Source organism: Dermacentor variabilis, chromosome 2 (genome assembly GCF_050947875.1).
Source record: "Dermacentor variabilis isolate Ectoservices chromosome 2, ASM5094787v1, whole genome shotgun sequence".
NCBI lineage: Eukaryota > Metazoa > Arthropoda > Arachnida > Ixodida > Ixodidae > Dermacentor > Dermacentor variabilis.
This window is the reverse complement of record NC_134569.1, coordinates 168,806,381-168,823,670: the sequence shown is the minus strand read 5'-3', so window position 1 is coordinate 168,823,670 and position 17,290 is coordinate 168,806,381. Positions and strand designations below refer to the sequence as shown.

Below are 17,290 nucleotides of genomic sequence, written 5' to 3'. Positions count from 1 at the left end.
ACGATTAGCATGCACAGATGAGATGCTCCAGAGGCTCGGAGTCTGCGCACTTCTGGCAGGAAAATGACGTGGCGTGACCCTTTCTGTGCATCTGGGCAGCCGTCGAGCTAGTGCGTACGCGCTGCCACTCCCAGAGGCTCCTCGTTAACGCTATCCTCGGCTATCCTGACGTTTGAGCTACCAGGTCACTGGGTACTGGCAAACAAGTCAACGACACGCCCCGTCACGCTCGGCTCAATCGGCTTCGTAGCAGAACGTTCGTAGAGTTCTACCAAGGATACTGGTTGTACGTTCTGCTGCCTATGTGAGGGTCGTACGTAGGCTCATTAGCCTGTCCGCTAACGTTCCCGCTGAGCGGTGTGAGCAAATTACAAGGATAAACCCGACTAAGCAGAGCAGACCGCTTCAGCTAAAAGAAAAACTTAAGCCTGCTAAACTTGTATTTTGTCACGTCAGTACCGGTGGGCACATTAGTTGCCTAGATGCAATGCCCTATAAGTGCACTGTTGCTTACCTACTACAGTTGGCCATACACGTAGACTGAAATGCTCAATTTTTTTCCTGAACAAATGACTATAGGCTTTCAGAACAAGATAAACTTATTGGACGTGTATGGCATAATGGTTTATCTACCTCTTTATAATTGAGGTATTTCATAATTTATACATATCAATGCGTCCGAGCCTGCCACCATGCGATGCAGTTTGTCGGACATGCTCTGGCTGAATATTGGTCGCACCATTTGGTCTGAATGTCGCAACACAGCCAGGCAGTGCTTGCTCTGCAGCCGCTACAGAGCAATCGTGAAGAGGAAAAAAAGTCATGTGGCGCCAACCATGTAGAGTTTTCTACTAAAATTGCTTAGATTGACTTCTGATACTAGTATTCTTCGGTTACCATGATAAGGACGAACGTAGTACATACATTTGTGGTAATCATGATCGTTGCTTGGCATATCTTCTGCAACTTTTTATTATGATTTATCTTTCCAAATGGCAAACCATACGTTTTCTGAATGAAAAGAAGGAACAACTCCCTTTGCACAGGCAAGACGAGCATAACCAGTGCGCGCTGCATGTATAATGCCATATTTTCTTCAAACCAAAATATTTAACACCGTCATTAAGTCCTGTAAAGCAAAAACAAAGTTTAGGGAAATATGCGTACTGTTACCATGGTCATACTGGCTAGACCACTTCCCTCGCAGATGCCGTAGACACTAGCGCCGGATATAGTTCAAGCTCTGTTGTATATCCCCACCTGCAATGGCTCGCATCGAAATGGCTCGCACCTGCAATGGCTCGTATGGAAACATATATATTACCGGTACTCCCTTTAAACTATGGCCTGCTGCGTGTCGGAATACGGACAAAATGTTACAAGCGTTATATCGTCAACTAACCAGTGTCAAAATTCATTGTATCTCGATAAATTTACGACGGCGTATCCGGTTTACAGCTATTGCTGCATTCTGCTGTTGTAACAGCAAAGCGCCTCACAATTTCGATTGTCACACTTTTTGAAATATGCGCCCTCCTAAAGCGACCACGAGTGTGGCCGACAACGCGTGCACACCGCGTATATGCAGAAAAAATACCGCTACAAAATCTTGGCTCACGCATGCGTCCCGTGATGCAAGCTTCTTGGACTTCTCAACAGCTTTTCTCCACATCGCTAAATTTTCTCTGACGGGAGTGTTTTTGACTTAGTTTAATCGATCCAAAGTATTACCCCTACAAAGAGCACAAGTGAACGGAAGGATGCGGCTAGCCGTGAAATGTGGCCAATTTGTTGCCGATGCACCCAGGCTCCATTCACTGGTGCTTCTTTTCCCCCGGTGCGTTGAAAAAATGGGGCACAGTCATTGACGGTCGCTTCGGAGTCTATTTACCGACATAGGAAAGAGCTCTTTAGTGACCTTCGACCCCTAGCAGGTAAACAGACATGCCCGTCGTATGTGCACTGAGAGCTTTAACCGATCCTTCATTCCGACCGTATTTCATGCACGCGAAGTTGCGTGCGTTCAACCTTCAGAAACAGTCTGCACAACCTACACTCACGCACATCAAGGGAACCGTTTACAAGAAGAAATCAGCTTTTCTTTCCTGGGTGGCCTTTGCTACAAGTAATCATGATGATAGAGGCGACTTTGAAAACGTAAGCTGCATGAAATAAACTTCGATGCGAGAAATTCTTTCGCTTAACCGGAATAGTGATTCAATTGCTGCAGCTGTGGCTTTAGTTCACTGTCATGTAGAGTAATTTTTATGGTCTTAAAGGTAAGGTTTTTAGCGATGAAACAAGCCAGAACCTTTCGGGGCGCTTAAACTTGGCATATTTATCCCTCATAACAACTCTTTAGAGTCACATAAAAAGCCACTGACCACCATATTGAACACCTTACAGCAACATTGGCTCTAGGCGACTACATGTTGGGCTTCGCCGTCATCCTGAAGCAGTCAGCCCTGTTGCGCCATCAGACGCCCCGTCGAAACGCCGTCGACCCGAATACTGGTAAGCTGCATCTCTGTCTCCTGACGCTTGCTTGATAGCAATTCCCAGTAAGAAACACGTTCCTTTGCCTTTGAAATAGCCGAATGAAGTTCCCCTCGAAGATTGCGGCCATTAGTTTCCCCCGCGAGGACTAGAGGGATGGGCCTTGACGAAACTTTGGCGGCTGGAGAAAGAGTAACGTAGATGTGACCATGATCGCCAGCGATGACGTGACGAAGCGGATTCGTTGACCGACTTTATTAATAAGCACGACGGTATCCATAGCACAAGAAAGCTGGCCGCGGAAAGCCTCCTAACGCGACTTATGGCTTAGAGAAGTTACGGACAATGTGGTCCAGTTCACCGCTGTACAAGCAGACTTGTCGACAGTGGGGAGTGTGACCCAAGTTAGTTCGGACAGCTGGTGGTCGTCTCCGAGGCTTCTCCTAACACGAGGAGGAGATAACAGGTCGCGGATGCAACTTCTATCTTTGTCGAAGGTAGAAGTGGAGGCCGACTAACTACATCGGCAAACCTCAACGGGCGTGTTTCTGAGCACGGCGTGGGCGATATAAAGGCTTCCCACAGCTCCTGGTGTAAGATATCCATGGCAGAAGCGACTGCTGACTGTGGACGGGGCAGCCACGGTTGGCAGGTCCACACACAATATTCTGAGAATGAGCGTTCGCTAATGCAGGGATTCTAAGCGGTGGCGCTCATACGTGTGTTATTGGACAGGCGCTGAAAGAGTCGGCACTGTTGCTGAACGGCTCGCTCGATTATAGTTGCCTCCTTATAAATTCGTCGATCGTGGTTGGTGGGTTTTTTACCAAGCCCGCAAACAATGGCTCTTTACTCGCTTGAGATGGTGCACTTTCTCGGTCTCGCGCAAATCGGGTTCAGCTCAGTGAAATAAGCGGGCCATATCCTCGGCATACGTGGCGTCGCTTTCGTTGTTTCTGAAAGCGCACTTCGATAAGCTGTTGTGCGTAAACGCACTGGTCGGAACTGGATAGTTTATCCATTAGCTGGCGGCGAAAGTCGTTCCAGGTTTGGCAGCACGATTCCCTGTTCTGGAACCACGTGCGAGCGCTGTCTTCTATTGGAAATTGGCGTATAGAAATATTTGTTCTGCGCTCCACTTGTTGACATTCGCAACGCTTCCATGTTGATCAAGCCAGTCCGCAAAATTTTCAAACGCGACTCCACGGACGATGTCCCGAACGTGAGGATGCTGAAAAGTCTCTGCGAAGGACTTGCCATCTGTGAAGGAAGGCAGTTCGCTGATATACAAAATTTCTGCGGTGGTCGGAGCTGAAATGGTGGTAAATTAGGGGCTGAAGCCAAGCATGCGTCGACTGAAGCTGTGCACAGGAGTGATGACGAGAGGTTGATTCTTTGGGATGCGTGTGTGCGTCATAGCAGGAGTGCCTACCATCAGGTTCCCGGCGTCGGCGTCGCGGCGTCGGAAACGAGGGAAGAACGTAATATTCAGCAGGTACAGTGAAATGAATAGGCGGTGTAATATCGCGTGCTAGTAACTTCTTGTTCGCTGTGTTTCCTTTAAATGCCGAGATATCTTCTTATCGTCGTCATCGTGGTTGCACTGCGGATGCGGCAATGTGATAACTTTAACTAGGTTATTTGCGTCATTCAAGCTTTTGGTTGTATGTCTACGATCGAGCAATGTGGGCTTAGGTGCATTAAGATATTCAGATCACGGAAGTCGGATACATGGGTCAGACAGTATCAAGAAACACAGGCTCGCGATTTTGCCATTACATTGTCGAAAGCCAAAGCATGTCACCGACAGGTGAACGTGTTGAAAACTCGACTGATGACAAAATGTGAGGACGCCTTTGTGCTTCGAAAGGCGGAGCCTGAGGGTGAGCCTTCTCCAATGTCGAACGCGCAGAAGCATAAGGTGACGTGGACAGGGCCACCTTGGCGTAGCAGCAGCAGTAGGAGTACTAACTAGTTTTTTATTATAAACATGGTGTAGAGGAGGAACTGAGGATTATTCTTTGCTGACTGGGCTCCAACAGTCGGATTGACAATAGGAGAGAGGGTAAGCAGCACAGAAAAACGGAAAAGTAGAGGAACTATACAGTTCGCCATGCTAAAGCTAGCCAACGCCTGAAGATAAACGGGTGCACTCACGGATAACATGAATGAAATCATGTCAATGGCAACATTATGGAACAAATAGAACTCTTTTTTGCATCTTCGTAGTTGCATAACTAGTCAAGATTAACTTTCGAAGTCTTACTGATACAGAAAACTAGACAAACATTTCCGAAAATGAAAATTAGGAAGGGTCCTTGACAACATTCAAGTCCGGGTTACTTCGCATCCAACCGGATGCGAAGCCATTTTTCTCACAGTCATGAAAGAAGTCCACAAACTAAGAAAAATTTGATGTAACTTTGTATGGAGTGTCTCAATCGTAATGCCATGTGCAAATGGACGGCGCCTTAAATGTTGCACACTGGTACTGAGAAAGCCGAAGGCCCCGGACAATTTCAAGTGTTTTATTCTGGTTTTTGTTACTTTAACAGCTACTCCTGTTTTGGCATTGAAAGCTACAAGGAACCGCCTGTGTCAGTCTCGTGACACTTTCTGAGCAACAGCGTGCTTGATTTACGCATGGAGTCGACACAACTATTGCTGCAGTGGCACATAAGCGCGCAGTGACTTGGCAGTTTTTAATGTGTAATCAATTTATTTCTGATGCGAGAAAATTAAATACATAATAGACGAAAGCCTTAATAGCGCGCAATTAGGGATTTCCTGGCCACATCTCTGTAGAACTTCTTTAAATTTATAAACAGCGAAGCTAAATTCCCACTTATCCAATAAACAGAATGAAATAGCCCCTTAACTTCCTGAGTGACCATGAACACAACTTGCCGCGTCCTCCATTTACCGCACCTGCAGCTAATTATGCTACAGCAGCTCCCGAACTGAGGTGAAGAAACCACAAAAGTGGAAGGAGCGTTTTATCATCCCTTAAAAACTAATAACCAACTTGTACACCAACAGACATATTTATCTTACGTATAGGTAGCTGGGACACCCTGTATATGCTCGTAAACAATTCGTGGATATTTAGTTAAACGTTAGGCCGCGTGTCGGTGCTTCCTCCAGGTACCTCCATTCCACCACTATGTACGTTCTTCTCTTTACAGGCACCACTGTGCTGCAGTGCAGTAGGAACCTTTCGAGATTCAACTTCTCAGTTGTTGCATGTAGTCGAGTTGGAGAGCCTAAGGATTTGCATGTGTTTTTTCGTTCGTGTGGACAAATCCAACACGCTACTGTATCAAACCCGCGTCATACAAGGTAGGGGACAACTGTCTTTCACGCCCCCGCATGCCTCTGAACAACCCGCACGCAGCTTACAGCAACGCACGTGGTGCTGGCGTCACTTACAAGAGAAGGCCACTTCGTATGGTGACACCCCATAATTCAGCTGTTGAACACTGGTGCATCGCTTGCTGTTGTTAGATGTTGTATGGGGTTTGGATGACTGTCACACTGAGTGATCTCCATTCCCGCGTCACCGATCCTTTGGTGTGCGCTTGCAGGTGGTCATGGGTGTTTGCCTAACGATGTAGCCCGTGTGGGCTTATTGAGCGTGCATTGTGCCGCTCGGTCGTTTGCTCAGAGGCCCTCGTAGGAAGTCCGCATCGTTCATTTTGTAAAACGCAATCCGCGCCTCACACGCTTCCGAGCGGATCGAGCAACAGCAACGGAATCTTCGGTGGACAGGAATGGCTGGAGATCGCGCAATCATGCAGGCGTGTAGCCAATCCACGCACGTTGCCGTGCGAACCGCCTTGCTGCCCAAAGATGGAAAACACGGCAACGCAGAACATTTAGTTTACGAGTATATTGGAATACCATATCTCTCGCGAAAATGTGAAGGCCAACGTTGCAGCCACATTTTAATGTGTAGCGTGGTATGGTGAATCGGTGGAAAAATTTTTTGTGAATCCGGAAAACAATTCTCGTAATACAAGGCTACAATGAGCAGGCTGCGGCGATTTCGTACGCAATTCATAACTGCTATCCGAAGTACAGTGGCAAACAACGCATTCATTGTCCGTGATAACAATAGATAGCACAGCACAAGCAATTCTACCAGCCCATTCATTTATGCTGTTCAATATAAGTTATTCGTAGGAAAAGGCGTTAAAACTAATCCAGAAATAGCTAAGCCTTTTATGAAAGGTGAATAGCAGGCAATATCCGACACCCTGTTAGACAACCAACCAGTCAGGATGGAAGGTGGCTAAAGGGGCCCTAAAATGAGAATATTCCCCTCATGCAGTGATTATGCATGCACGTGTAGCCGTCCCCCTACAGTGCCCATGACGGCGCTAACGCCTTTGTTAAGCCGTGCCTAGCATCGCGCAAGAAAATTATGATCAACCATTCTGAAGGAGAACTGCAGAATCGCATTGTATGTTTCAGCGTTATGTGACGGCAGACGGGGTGTGGAATGTATATTTTCGGCAATGTAAATTTGTGCATCTCTGTCCTCGCACTCCTAACGTACATAAATAAATAACTCTATAGAGCGTGCGGCATCAAAATTACCCTGGGCACACATCAATACGACGCATAACACATTCTGCTCTGCGCAGCCCGCCGTATAATGCTACACATATCTTGGACAGTTCCTGTGCAGCAAGGTTCATCCTAATTTTTTTGTTAGCAGGCGGGGCACGGCCGCTTAAGTGAAGGGGTTTATATAACATGTGTGTGATCATTGCCCCAATGCACTGTACTAAACGAATTCCACCTTAGGAGCTGTGCTAAAACGCATATTTATTTTTTTATTTCATATATTTATTTATTTATTTATTTGTTTGTAGGTGCCAGTCGTTTTGCGACTTTTACTTATGATTGTACGCGTGGTGCTAACCATACTCAAGGAACGATTTCGGCATGCACTCATCCAAATCTTGAAATAACGACAGCGCAGAACCTCTGCACCTCGCAGCATACGAGTAGCGGCTGCCAAGCAGTGAAAAAAGGAGCTTCTAGAGCATGCCCTGCAGACGAGCACACCTCTAAAACACTTAACGAATTGAAACGCTGTGGCTTGAAGCCGCCCCTACCTCAGGGTCAACGACGGTCTCATGCATGCGTTGCGATTTGGCGATAAATCAATTCACTTCCTCAAAAACGTACATGTGAAGCCGATATTTTATTGAGAGTCGGTTTGGAGCATTCTGAACGTCCGAGTGTAGGATTATCTATCATACCGGAAAGCAAAAATCATTATTTTACAGGTTTTACTCGCTAGTGCAAAGCTTGTAATGTACCATCAGCTAGAATATTTTGCACAGTTTATCGATACACATGATCCGCCTAATTAATGGAAGACGGGGAGCTTGGGAAGGTTGGTTGTGGAGTTTCTACAACGTAAATCCAGCAAAAATTCTTCCCTGCCAACTATCGACCGATTTTACTCCATAACACCTGTTGCAAACTACTTAAAGACGTATTAACCTGACTTGAACACCAGATCACACGTGTTGGATGTGATCGCCAGGAACCAGAAAAAAATCTGTTGTATGAACCTGCGCATTCCAAGGCGGTAAAAGTGGCTACTGGTATATTTTATATTTGAAGGGAGCCTTGGACAAGTAATGTGTTCACCTGGTACATGAAAGCCTGAACAATCAAGTTGATAGGTTGTTCAAAGCTCCTATCAGCATTTCAGTCCTGGTGGCTGTGGCGGAGAAGCTCCTGAGGAAATTGAAGGTTAGAGCACCCCGGGAAGGTCGCAGCATTGAAAACAGATCAGACCGGCACATGTACCGTATCCCCTTCAGGCGCGAATTATGATTCAAAGCAGAGAAAATTCTCATTCCTTGCTGAAAATGCTTTATTAGGCGTGCAAATACCAAGAAAGTGTTCAGAAATATGTTTGTTCACAATAATAAAAAGTTTGGACGTGTACACAATTGTGTACATAGCGCCTCAACGCAAACACTTGTGGTGGTCGCGTAACAATAAGAATCTAAGTTCTTCTGGACCTTTTATTCTTTCTTTTGGTAGCCTAAACCTTCTCAAGGCACATTTGAAGGACAACAGAAACCCGTTCTACTGCTTCCTTTGATTGAACTCAAAAAAGCAGTCTCTTGAACCACTCAGGCACAGGATCACGTTACACTTCCGACACAAAATCCGGGACCTTGAATCGCATCCTGGCATTCTGCACCTCTTTGAAAAGTTTGCGTCGACGTGCTTCGGACAGTGGTTTGCTCCGCCAAACCTCGCGGAATTTGTTGGCATAGGAGTAGCATTGTGGACTTACCTCACAGGCTTGGGAGCGCTGGAGCTAGGTCGGCCCCTTCTAGGTTCAATCTTGTTACATGTGATCAAGCTCCGTGCAACGTCTGACTGAAACGCCATCAAGTCTTTTAACTTCTCACTTTGCGAGGCCCAGTGCGTTAGCATCTCTGATGTATTCCAGCCAGCTGTTGCACACAGAAAATGATATAAAATGGGAAATAACCCTTATGGGCCACTTTCTTGTTCTTGTTTACAAGGGGTAGAGAGATATCAAAAAGTCGAGCTTGTCGACGCCCCCCATGTGCTTGTTATAGCCTACGATAACCTCAGGGCAGTCAATCATCACATGCTACTTTAATGCTTCGCTCCACGTACCTGCAGACTTTTTGGGTGTTTCCCACACCAACAAGCGTAGAAGCCATGTTTACAGGGCCATTATCATGCCAACGTACAATGACCACGTCTCGCTCTTCGGTGACTTTACTGTCAAAACTTCCACGCCCTTCTTTCTTCAGCTCCTTGTCTGACTTCAGTTGGCACCCAAGAAGCCGATGGCAACGAATAGTCCCAGATGCAAGTATGCCCAGGATGTTAAGCTCTCGAAGCAAAGTGACAGAGGAGAAGTAATTGTCCATGTAGCACCTGGCATTTACGTGGTGTGGGAGGTGCTTTATGAGACGCATCATAACTGAGTCGCCAAGGCCCATGTAGCAATGCTCATCACTAGCGGAGGGTCTAGCGGAGTTACCACCGACTTCTATTGCACACGCCTTAATAATGCCCACCAGATTGTCGTTCATTGCTTCAACACTATGATCCTCTTCCTGAGTTAAAGCCGTATACCTGTTCTGTAGCTTGATCTGGAATTCGTCTATCTTCCCTCTTACCGCTCACTCATTGATCGGCTTCTTATGTACCAGTTTCTTCCGTTCCCTCCTCAGGTCTAGGCTAAATCGAGTTCTTACCATCCTATGGTCACTGCAGCGCACCTTCTTTAGTACGTCCACATCTTGTGTGGTGCCAGGGTTAGCGCAGAGTATGAAGTCTATTTCATTCCTAATCTCGCTGTCCGGGGTCCTCCACGTCCACTTTCGGCGATCCCGCTTGCGGAGGAAGATATTCATTAGCCGCATATTATTCTGTTCCGCCATCTCTACTAATAATTCTCCCCTGCTATTCCTAGTCTCTATGCCATATTCCCCCGCTGCCTTGTCTCCAGCCTGCTTCTTGCCTACCTTGGCATTGAAGTCGCCCATCAGTATAGTGTATTTTGTTTTGGCTTTACCCATCGCCGATTCCACGTCTTCATAGAAGCTTTGGACTTCCTGGTCATCATGACTGGATGTAGGGGCGTAGACCTGTGCAACCTTAATTTTGGACCTGTTATTAAGTTTCACAACAAGACCTGCGACCCTCTCGTTAATGATATAGAATTCCTGTTTGTTACCAGCAATATTCTTATTCATCAGGAATCCGGCTCCTAGTTCTCGTCTCTCCGCTAAGCCCCGGTAGCGCAGGACGTGCCCGGTTTTTAGTATGTTTGATTTGTCCTCCTAAGTTCATTGAGCCCTAATAAACCCCATTTACTGCCCTCTAATTCCTCCAATAGCACTGCTAGACTAGCCTAAGTAGATAACGTTCTAGCGTTAAACGTTGCCAGGTTCAGATTCCTATGGCGGTCTGTCCGGACCCAGGGATTCTTAGCACCCTCCGCTGTGCCACAGGTCTGACCGCCGCCGTGGTCAGTTGCTTCGCACGTGCTGGGGATTGAGGGCCGTGGTTTGATTGTTGTATTCATTTAGGAGGTTGCGGCCAAGTGCTGCACCAGCGTGGCCAATCCTGCTCTGGTGAGGGAGTGCGTTAACGGTTGTGGTCACAGGGATCAGGCCGCATTCCAGGCCTGTTTATGCAATCTTATCGGCACGCGGATTTTTTTTAATGTGGGGGACAATTGCACGGCACTGGGATTCGAACCGCGGTCCTCTTGCACGCGAGGCGGATGCTGTACCTTTACGCCACCGCTACACCCTGTCGGCTTACATGTGCGCGGTCGCAAAATTTCCAAGCCCACGTCTCATCGAGTGGTTGTGGAGTACACATTTTCATCGATACAGTCTGAATGAAAGTGGCAACATGTTTCATTGTCTGCCCTCTTTATGACACCACGTGCACCCCACCCTTAATAAGCAAATTGCCGAAAACTGAAAAGCCATTTCGCACTTCTTACGCAGCTTCCACGTTCTTCATGGGAATAGCTAGAAGAATAATTTATCAGTGGTTAGAGGCACCACCACTTGTTCAATTTTCGTTAAAACGACAGTTGATAGCGTCTCTAGAGTTTACGCAATGGTGACGTCTCTTCGTTTCTTTTTTAAGCGCTCGACAATTTGCATTTCATTTATAACATAACTCCGGTCAATCAATTTTGTTGTTCACACTTTATGATAATAAGCATACTTTTATTAGGTCTGTTTTGCCCCGACTAGGTTCTGACCAGTGCACGCCTAAACAACTGTAATTCACAATTATCTTTCGAAAGCACCGCCCTTTACCGGGAACGTACAGCATACTGCGAAAAGCTCGCGGTCCTCTAAGGTTGTCCAAGTAGTTCGTCGCGACGGCTTTTAAATGCCACCTTCTGTGCAGCAATGCAGTCCCCAGGGGATTCGAGACACTGCCTTCTTTTCGCAGTTCACGATCGCCGCGAAACTGCAGCCGGGCAACACATCAGCCCTTGGCCCACCAGCGAGACATGGAGAGATGCCATCTGCCTAGAGGAGCTGACTCGGCCACCGGGTATTCCTTGGCTTTGTTCGTGCATGCGCCCCATGTCACCGCTACCGCGGAGGGCCACGCAGAGAAGCCACCGAGTCCAGCCAAGGTACAAGGACGAGGCCAGCCGGTCGTCGGCCACGGAAGCCACAGTGGAGAGCGCACAGGCTTCAGTGGCCACGGGGCTCCACGCCGTGAATTCGACCAGGCATCAGGAGTGCTTAGGCCGCGCTGTCATCAGTCCCTGCAGTGCCGCGAGATCGTGTGTTTAAAGAGTCGAACTGTAGGACGCAGTTCTTCACGTCCTTGCTTTGTTGGCGCCGTATTCATGCGTTACTTGTGCGTTTATATCTCGCGACCATATATCGTGCCAATTTCGGATTGTAGTATATTGGTGCACGCATATTCATTGCGTCGGGTACTTAATTTCTAGATTTATGCGTAAATTGTTTCGTTGATATTGCTTGTTTAATTTCTGTGTTGTAATAGATTCGTTATGAAGAGTTCCGGTAGGCTTGCCGACATGGTTTTTCATGTAGCGACTTTCCAAAGAACTATTAACAAAGGCCAGATATAGCTGGAGATTTATCAGTAGCGACTTCTGTTCGCGCCTATTTCGGAATCTAGACAATTTAAGTGTACATATTAATTTTGTATGCTATGTATCTACCAATTTATGCGTTATTATTTCTGTTATTATTTATCGTTTTGAATATCTGTGTCATAATTGATTCGTTTGAAAGAGTTCTGGAAGCTTTGCGAAAGAGTTCCGGTAGGCTTGCCTAAAGTTCAGGAACGTTTGCTATCATGTTATTTCACCTCGCGACCTTCCAAACAACCATCAACAAAAGCCAGACACTGCTTTTGATTTATCAGTAGCAACTATGGTTCACGCCTATTCAGTAATCTAGCCTATTTAGGTGCACATATTCACGTTGTCAGCTACGCATCTATGGATTTATGCGTTAATATTTTCATTAATATTTATCGTTTGAATTTCTCCCTTAAAATTTATTCGTTTCGGAGAGCTTCAGAAGGTTTGCCAATAATTTCTTTTCAGCTAGAGACCTTCCAAACAACCATTAACGAAAGCCAAATGCCTCAAAAGGATATCGCTGTAGATCAATCTCTTATAAGCGCGCACATTGCGAACCGCAGCCGATTCGTACGAAGTTATTCTGTTGAGTTCTCCCCCTTAAAACGATCGTTCGCATCCACTCTAAATTGTACCGTAACTTCTCATGTGTACTCATGCTATATGTACAGTTGAAACTAAGTGTTAATATTGTTATTTATTATAACTTACAATTCTGAGTTTTAATTGCAAAGAGGTCTGGAAGGTTTGGTTGCTGGGGACAACTGATGTTTTGGGACAGCGATTTTCGAAACAAATATTAACGAACGTTAGACGGTCCCTTACAAAGAGCCTTCGTGAAGGTTCATCGTATGTCAATGAAATGATCCGTCCTCGTCTGAGTTGAATTCATGCGTATATTTGCGTGCATGACTTTTCAGACGTATTTGTGGACAAGAATTTGGACCTTTCTGTGCGAGACTGTTGTTGTGCACACAAAGACTTGCGGGCACCTCATTTTACAGTCGGTGCAAAACTTCGTGCGATAAGGAAATTCGATTTTTCTTTTTTGCCAAGAAGGGCGCGGATATCAGGAAACCAGGCTGCAGTGGTTTGTGGTATTACCGGGACATCTTCGTATGGAAGCAGATTTCGCCTATTGGTCATGGGTTGTCGAACTGAAAAGGAAATGCAGCATTCAGCGTCACTTCTTGGAAAATTTTTAAACTAAGCTCTAGTCAACTTGTTAATAAAAGCTATACGAGAAAGTGCGATGGGTTTGGTTGTCCTTCATGTTCTATTCAACAAGACATTTCTCGTCCATATGTACTTATGCATGGGAGGTCAGAGGTTTAATATCTCGCTCTGCGTTGCACCGCCCACAAGCTGTGCCGCAATGTAAAGTTAAATCAGCGGAAGGGAACGGACCTGAGTGCAGCGATGTCATAAGGACGAAGGCGATGTATGATGCATGCTTGGTGAAGAATGGTAAAGTGAGGTGCATGCACAACGAAAGGTAACTGGAGCTTCCATATACGCTGATATAGGACGATGGCAGCTCTTTAGAATTGACTAATCTTAGACCCATTTATTCAAGAAGAATTATGGCCATCATCCCAGCCCTCCGCAAGTTGCCATAAAACGTGTCGGCATCCAACGTTCTTGGATTCGCCGTCTTTGTGCAGAACTTACTGGGAGAACAGGCTGGGTCACTGCGGTTTGTACTTTCCTGTAGCTTCCTTGAAAGGCCGTGTTTGAGTTTCACCGGTTACGGCGTATATCGCTCGATCAAGATGAATAAAATTCTACATTAAGGAAACGTCTAAAAAACATGCCGTCTTATTAAATTCGGACTTCCTGCATCTTGACTTTACCCGGAATTCTCAATGATGTGAATGACGTCAAAATGACGTTTCATTTACGAGATTGCGATGTCGCATACCACTTTAAAATTTTTCTTGCATAGAGGTGATCTCTCCCTTTTGTTTTCAGACGGTGACAGTAGCTCATTTCTTGTGCTTTCTTAGCACTACATGGGCCCGCAGCAACGACGTAAAATCGCGGCATTATCCTAGGTCTGCGGCAGCTCAAGTGGCATCTAAACCTAACAGCCCCTTACTAAAGTATTGTTGCAGAACAAAGGAGACATGGATGTAAGAGAAAAAGACACTAAGTGCAAACTTTAAACTAAATTTATTGTACTACTGAATATATCAATGTAGGGGCAAAATGAATTGTACCACTACAATATAGTACCCCTGAATCGGTGAAACCGATTCAGTGGAGCAATAAATTTAATTAAAAGATTGCGCTTGGTGTGTCTTCTTCCCTTACGTCCCTGTCTTTCTTGCGCACTAATACTTGTGTACAGATATTCCAACTTAGCCCGGAATGCTGCTCTCACTAACACCCCCACCTCCTTTCTGTGAGGTAGGCAACGGGTCGTTCCGCTCCACTTGTAAGGAGTACTTTGACTCAGGCGTGCTGATGAAGCAAAGTACAAAAGAAAACGTATAGCAGAAGCCGGACTAGAAGGAAAAGAAGTAATGCAGCAACCCTACAAACGCTCGAGACGAAGAGATTTCAATCATGGGCTCCGCACTCGTGGGCCTACGGTTTTCAGCGGTGCCATAAAATTGGATGAACATGTTTGGCCTTACACAGGTCCCGCGTCGGCTGCGGTTACTCGCCAATATAGCCTTACGACTATGGTGAAGGGCCACCTCACTATAGTCAGTTCCTTCTTACTATCCTCCATACCCATGCTTAATATTTGTCGTGCAATATTCCGAAGTTTACTGCATTCCTGTTTGTTCAATGCTGCGCGATTCCTCTTATATTCGCTAACGCAGATAGTGCCTCGAGTTTCCTAATATATTGTTTACATTAAGTGTACCACCCTCTGCTGGACCCAATCCATTGTGGGTATGTTAAATTTAAGGAAATGATCGTTCTTATCAGACGCTGAGCTGGCATTAGCCTATTACAGTAGCTACTGGTGCGGTGAAGCTCTGCATAATTATTGATCAGTGCTGCACCATGGGTAGAGGGGCTGAGAAGTAGAATTACATCCCGGTAGGATGACATAACCTGCGACCACACACTCCCATGCGCAGTCGTTGGAACGCCGCTTTATCGCTCTAGTAGGTGCACCGAGAAGACGGCCGCGACAGTGTGGCTTCTCCGAGGTATAGGCGAGGCCGGCCCTGGCGACCTTCTCAGCGTGCTAAATCCACGGTACGCCGCTGGTGTTCGCGATTCTCGCGCGCAAGCAGCACCAGGACGACGCCCAGACTCGTTACGCCTTGTCGGCCGCCTGCCTGACGTAGCGGAAGAATTTCTGCAGCACTTGGTCGAAAAGGCTCTCGTTCTTCGAAGCGGCATGACTAACAGGCGCTCTGAGTCATATCTAGGGCAATAGAGATAACTAGTTTCTTCTTGTTCTTTGTTTCTGCACTTCTCTTTCTAAAACTAAACTTGTTGTTTACAAATCATGTTGTTCGTGTGATTGTTTTCTTTTCATGTGCGCCATGCTAAAGCTATGTAGTGCAGCTTCGCATCCGCGATCAAGAAGCAAGTATAGCCTGAACACAACTGTGTATTCCATCGTTGGGGTCATGTTCTTATTGTTTCTACGTGTTTGAAACAGCAAGTGAGAAAATAAGGACGCAATAGAAAAGGAAAAATGCCATATAAACGCCATATATCGATTTAAACGGACCCATAGTTGCTAACGAGAAACAAATCACTTAGGCTGCTGGGAAGGCAATGCCAGCTCTTCAACTATCTTGTTGGTCATGACGCCGTGTCACAAGGTAAATATTGCACGCAGCTATATCACCTAACGCGGCATAGTAAAATATTTTGTATCTTTAAACGTTTTTTGTTCGTCTAATGAACTACACCTTAACTCTTACTCTTTTTTGAATGTTACACGGCCTAATGTGACAATGCACTTAAAGCATGCAAGCCAGTTTCATATAATACTGCAACAGCGAATTACTGAAAATGTGATCCTCCACCTTTCTCCCTTTTCTTTGAAGGAACGCCAGTCCAATACCAACATCTTCAGGGCACAGTATGCTGTATAGCACAAAAAGTTCAACGCCCAGAAAGCTGTTCGTTGTCAAGATTTTGTAGGTATTCATCTTTGGCCAAAAACGCTGCAGGCGCAATTGAGAGATGGAGCGAAAAAGAGGAAGCAGGAGCTGGCCGCGTTCGAGCGCGTTGCCACGCGAACATGCTCGAACACTAGACGCTCGAGAAACGCATGAGCTAGAATCACGCTTCCACGCGCAGTCGTTCGGAAGGCACACCGAGACTACCGTGGAGGCAACGTCGCTGCCCCGAGGCTGCCATCTCAGGCCGGGACCATCTGCCCAGCAGACAGCCTCAACGGTGGTGTGCTGGCTTTCGTGGTTCCTGGTGGCAAGCTACCGCAGGATGACCCCGGGACTTCGCTCAAGGCGGCCCCGTTTCGCTACTGCAGCCGGCTGTCTCGCGGTTTCTCCCTCCACCAGGCAAGGCAGGTCCTGCAGCACTTCATCTACGACCGGGAGATGTGCTGGTTCATCAGCGTTCCATCGGGAACAAGTACTGTGAGTCAAATTTTATATATACAGACACAGAGATATACTATCAACTACAGCGTTAGACTTGTGGCATATGCTGCCCACTTGGCACTTCTACTCCGCGGAAGTCCGCAAGGTGAACGACGATTCATGGAAGGAAAATTGTCTTCCACCCACACCACAGTAAGAAAATAAAGACTCCTCGTGGGTTTCTCGGAAACCTCGGCAGTTGAGAAGAAAATTTTGTCCTCCTCAGGGCATTGGTGGTCTCAATTTCTTTAACGAATCTTCGTCCACCTTGGGTTGAGCCATTGTGAGTTGATGCCCGCACTATTAGCCATTAAACGCAGCATACTTCCGAGTGGTAACAGAGATCGTCTGTACGGGTTCACTGTGGTTGATGCATAGTTTCCAATATTCGCACACATCTATGAAGTATTATTTGTTGTGATGTCGTACTTTACGTTTTCAACGTTCAACGTAAGATATGAGTTTGAGCGGTTCTGGTGGTAAACAGCAACCAGCAGCTCTTTTAAAACTAATATACTCGCTTCCGTTTCCCCTGGCGCGA

At 46.4% G+C, this 17,290-nt stretch overlaps 1 protein-coding gene across 1 annotated transcript; it reads left to right on the top strand.

Annotated features, from left to right (window-relative positions):
* The first annotated feature begins 2,412 nt into the window (after window positions 1–2,412).
* LOC142570548 (uncharacterized) lies at window positions 2,413–16,914 on the top strand. Its single transcript, XM_075678922.1, has 2 exons — window positions 2,413–2,514; window positions 16,448–16,914. The coding sequence occupies exons 1-2, from the start codon at window positions 2,430–2,432 to the stop codon at window positions 16,912–16,914; spliced, it is 552 nt and encodes a 183-aa protein (XP_075535037.1). The 5' UTR covers window positions 2,413–2,429.
* The last annotated feature ends 376 nt before the right edge of the window (window positions 16,915–17,290 follow it).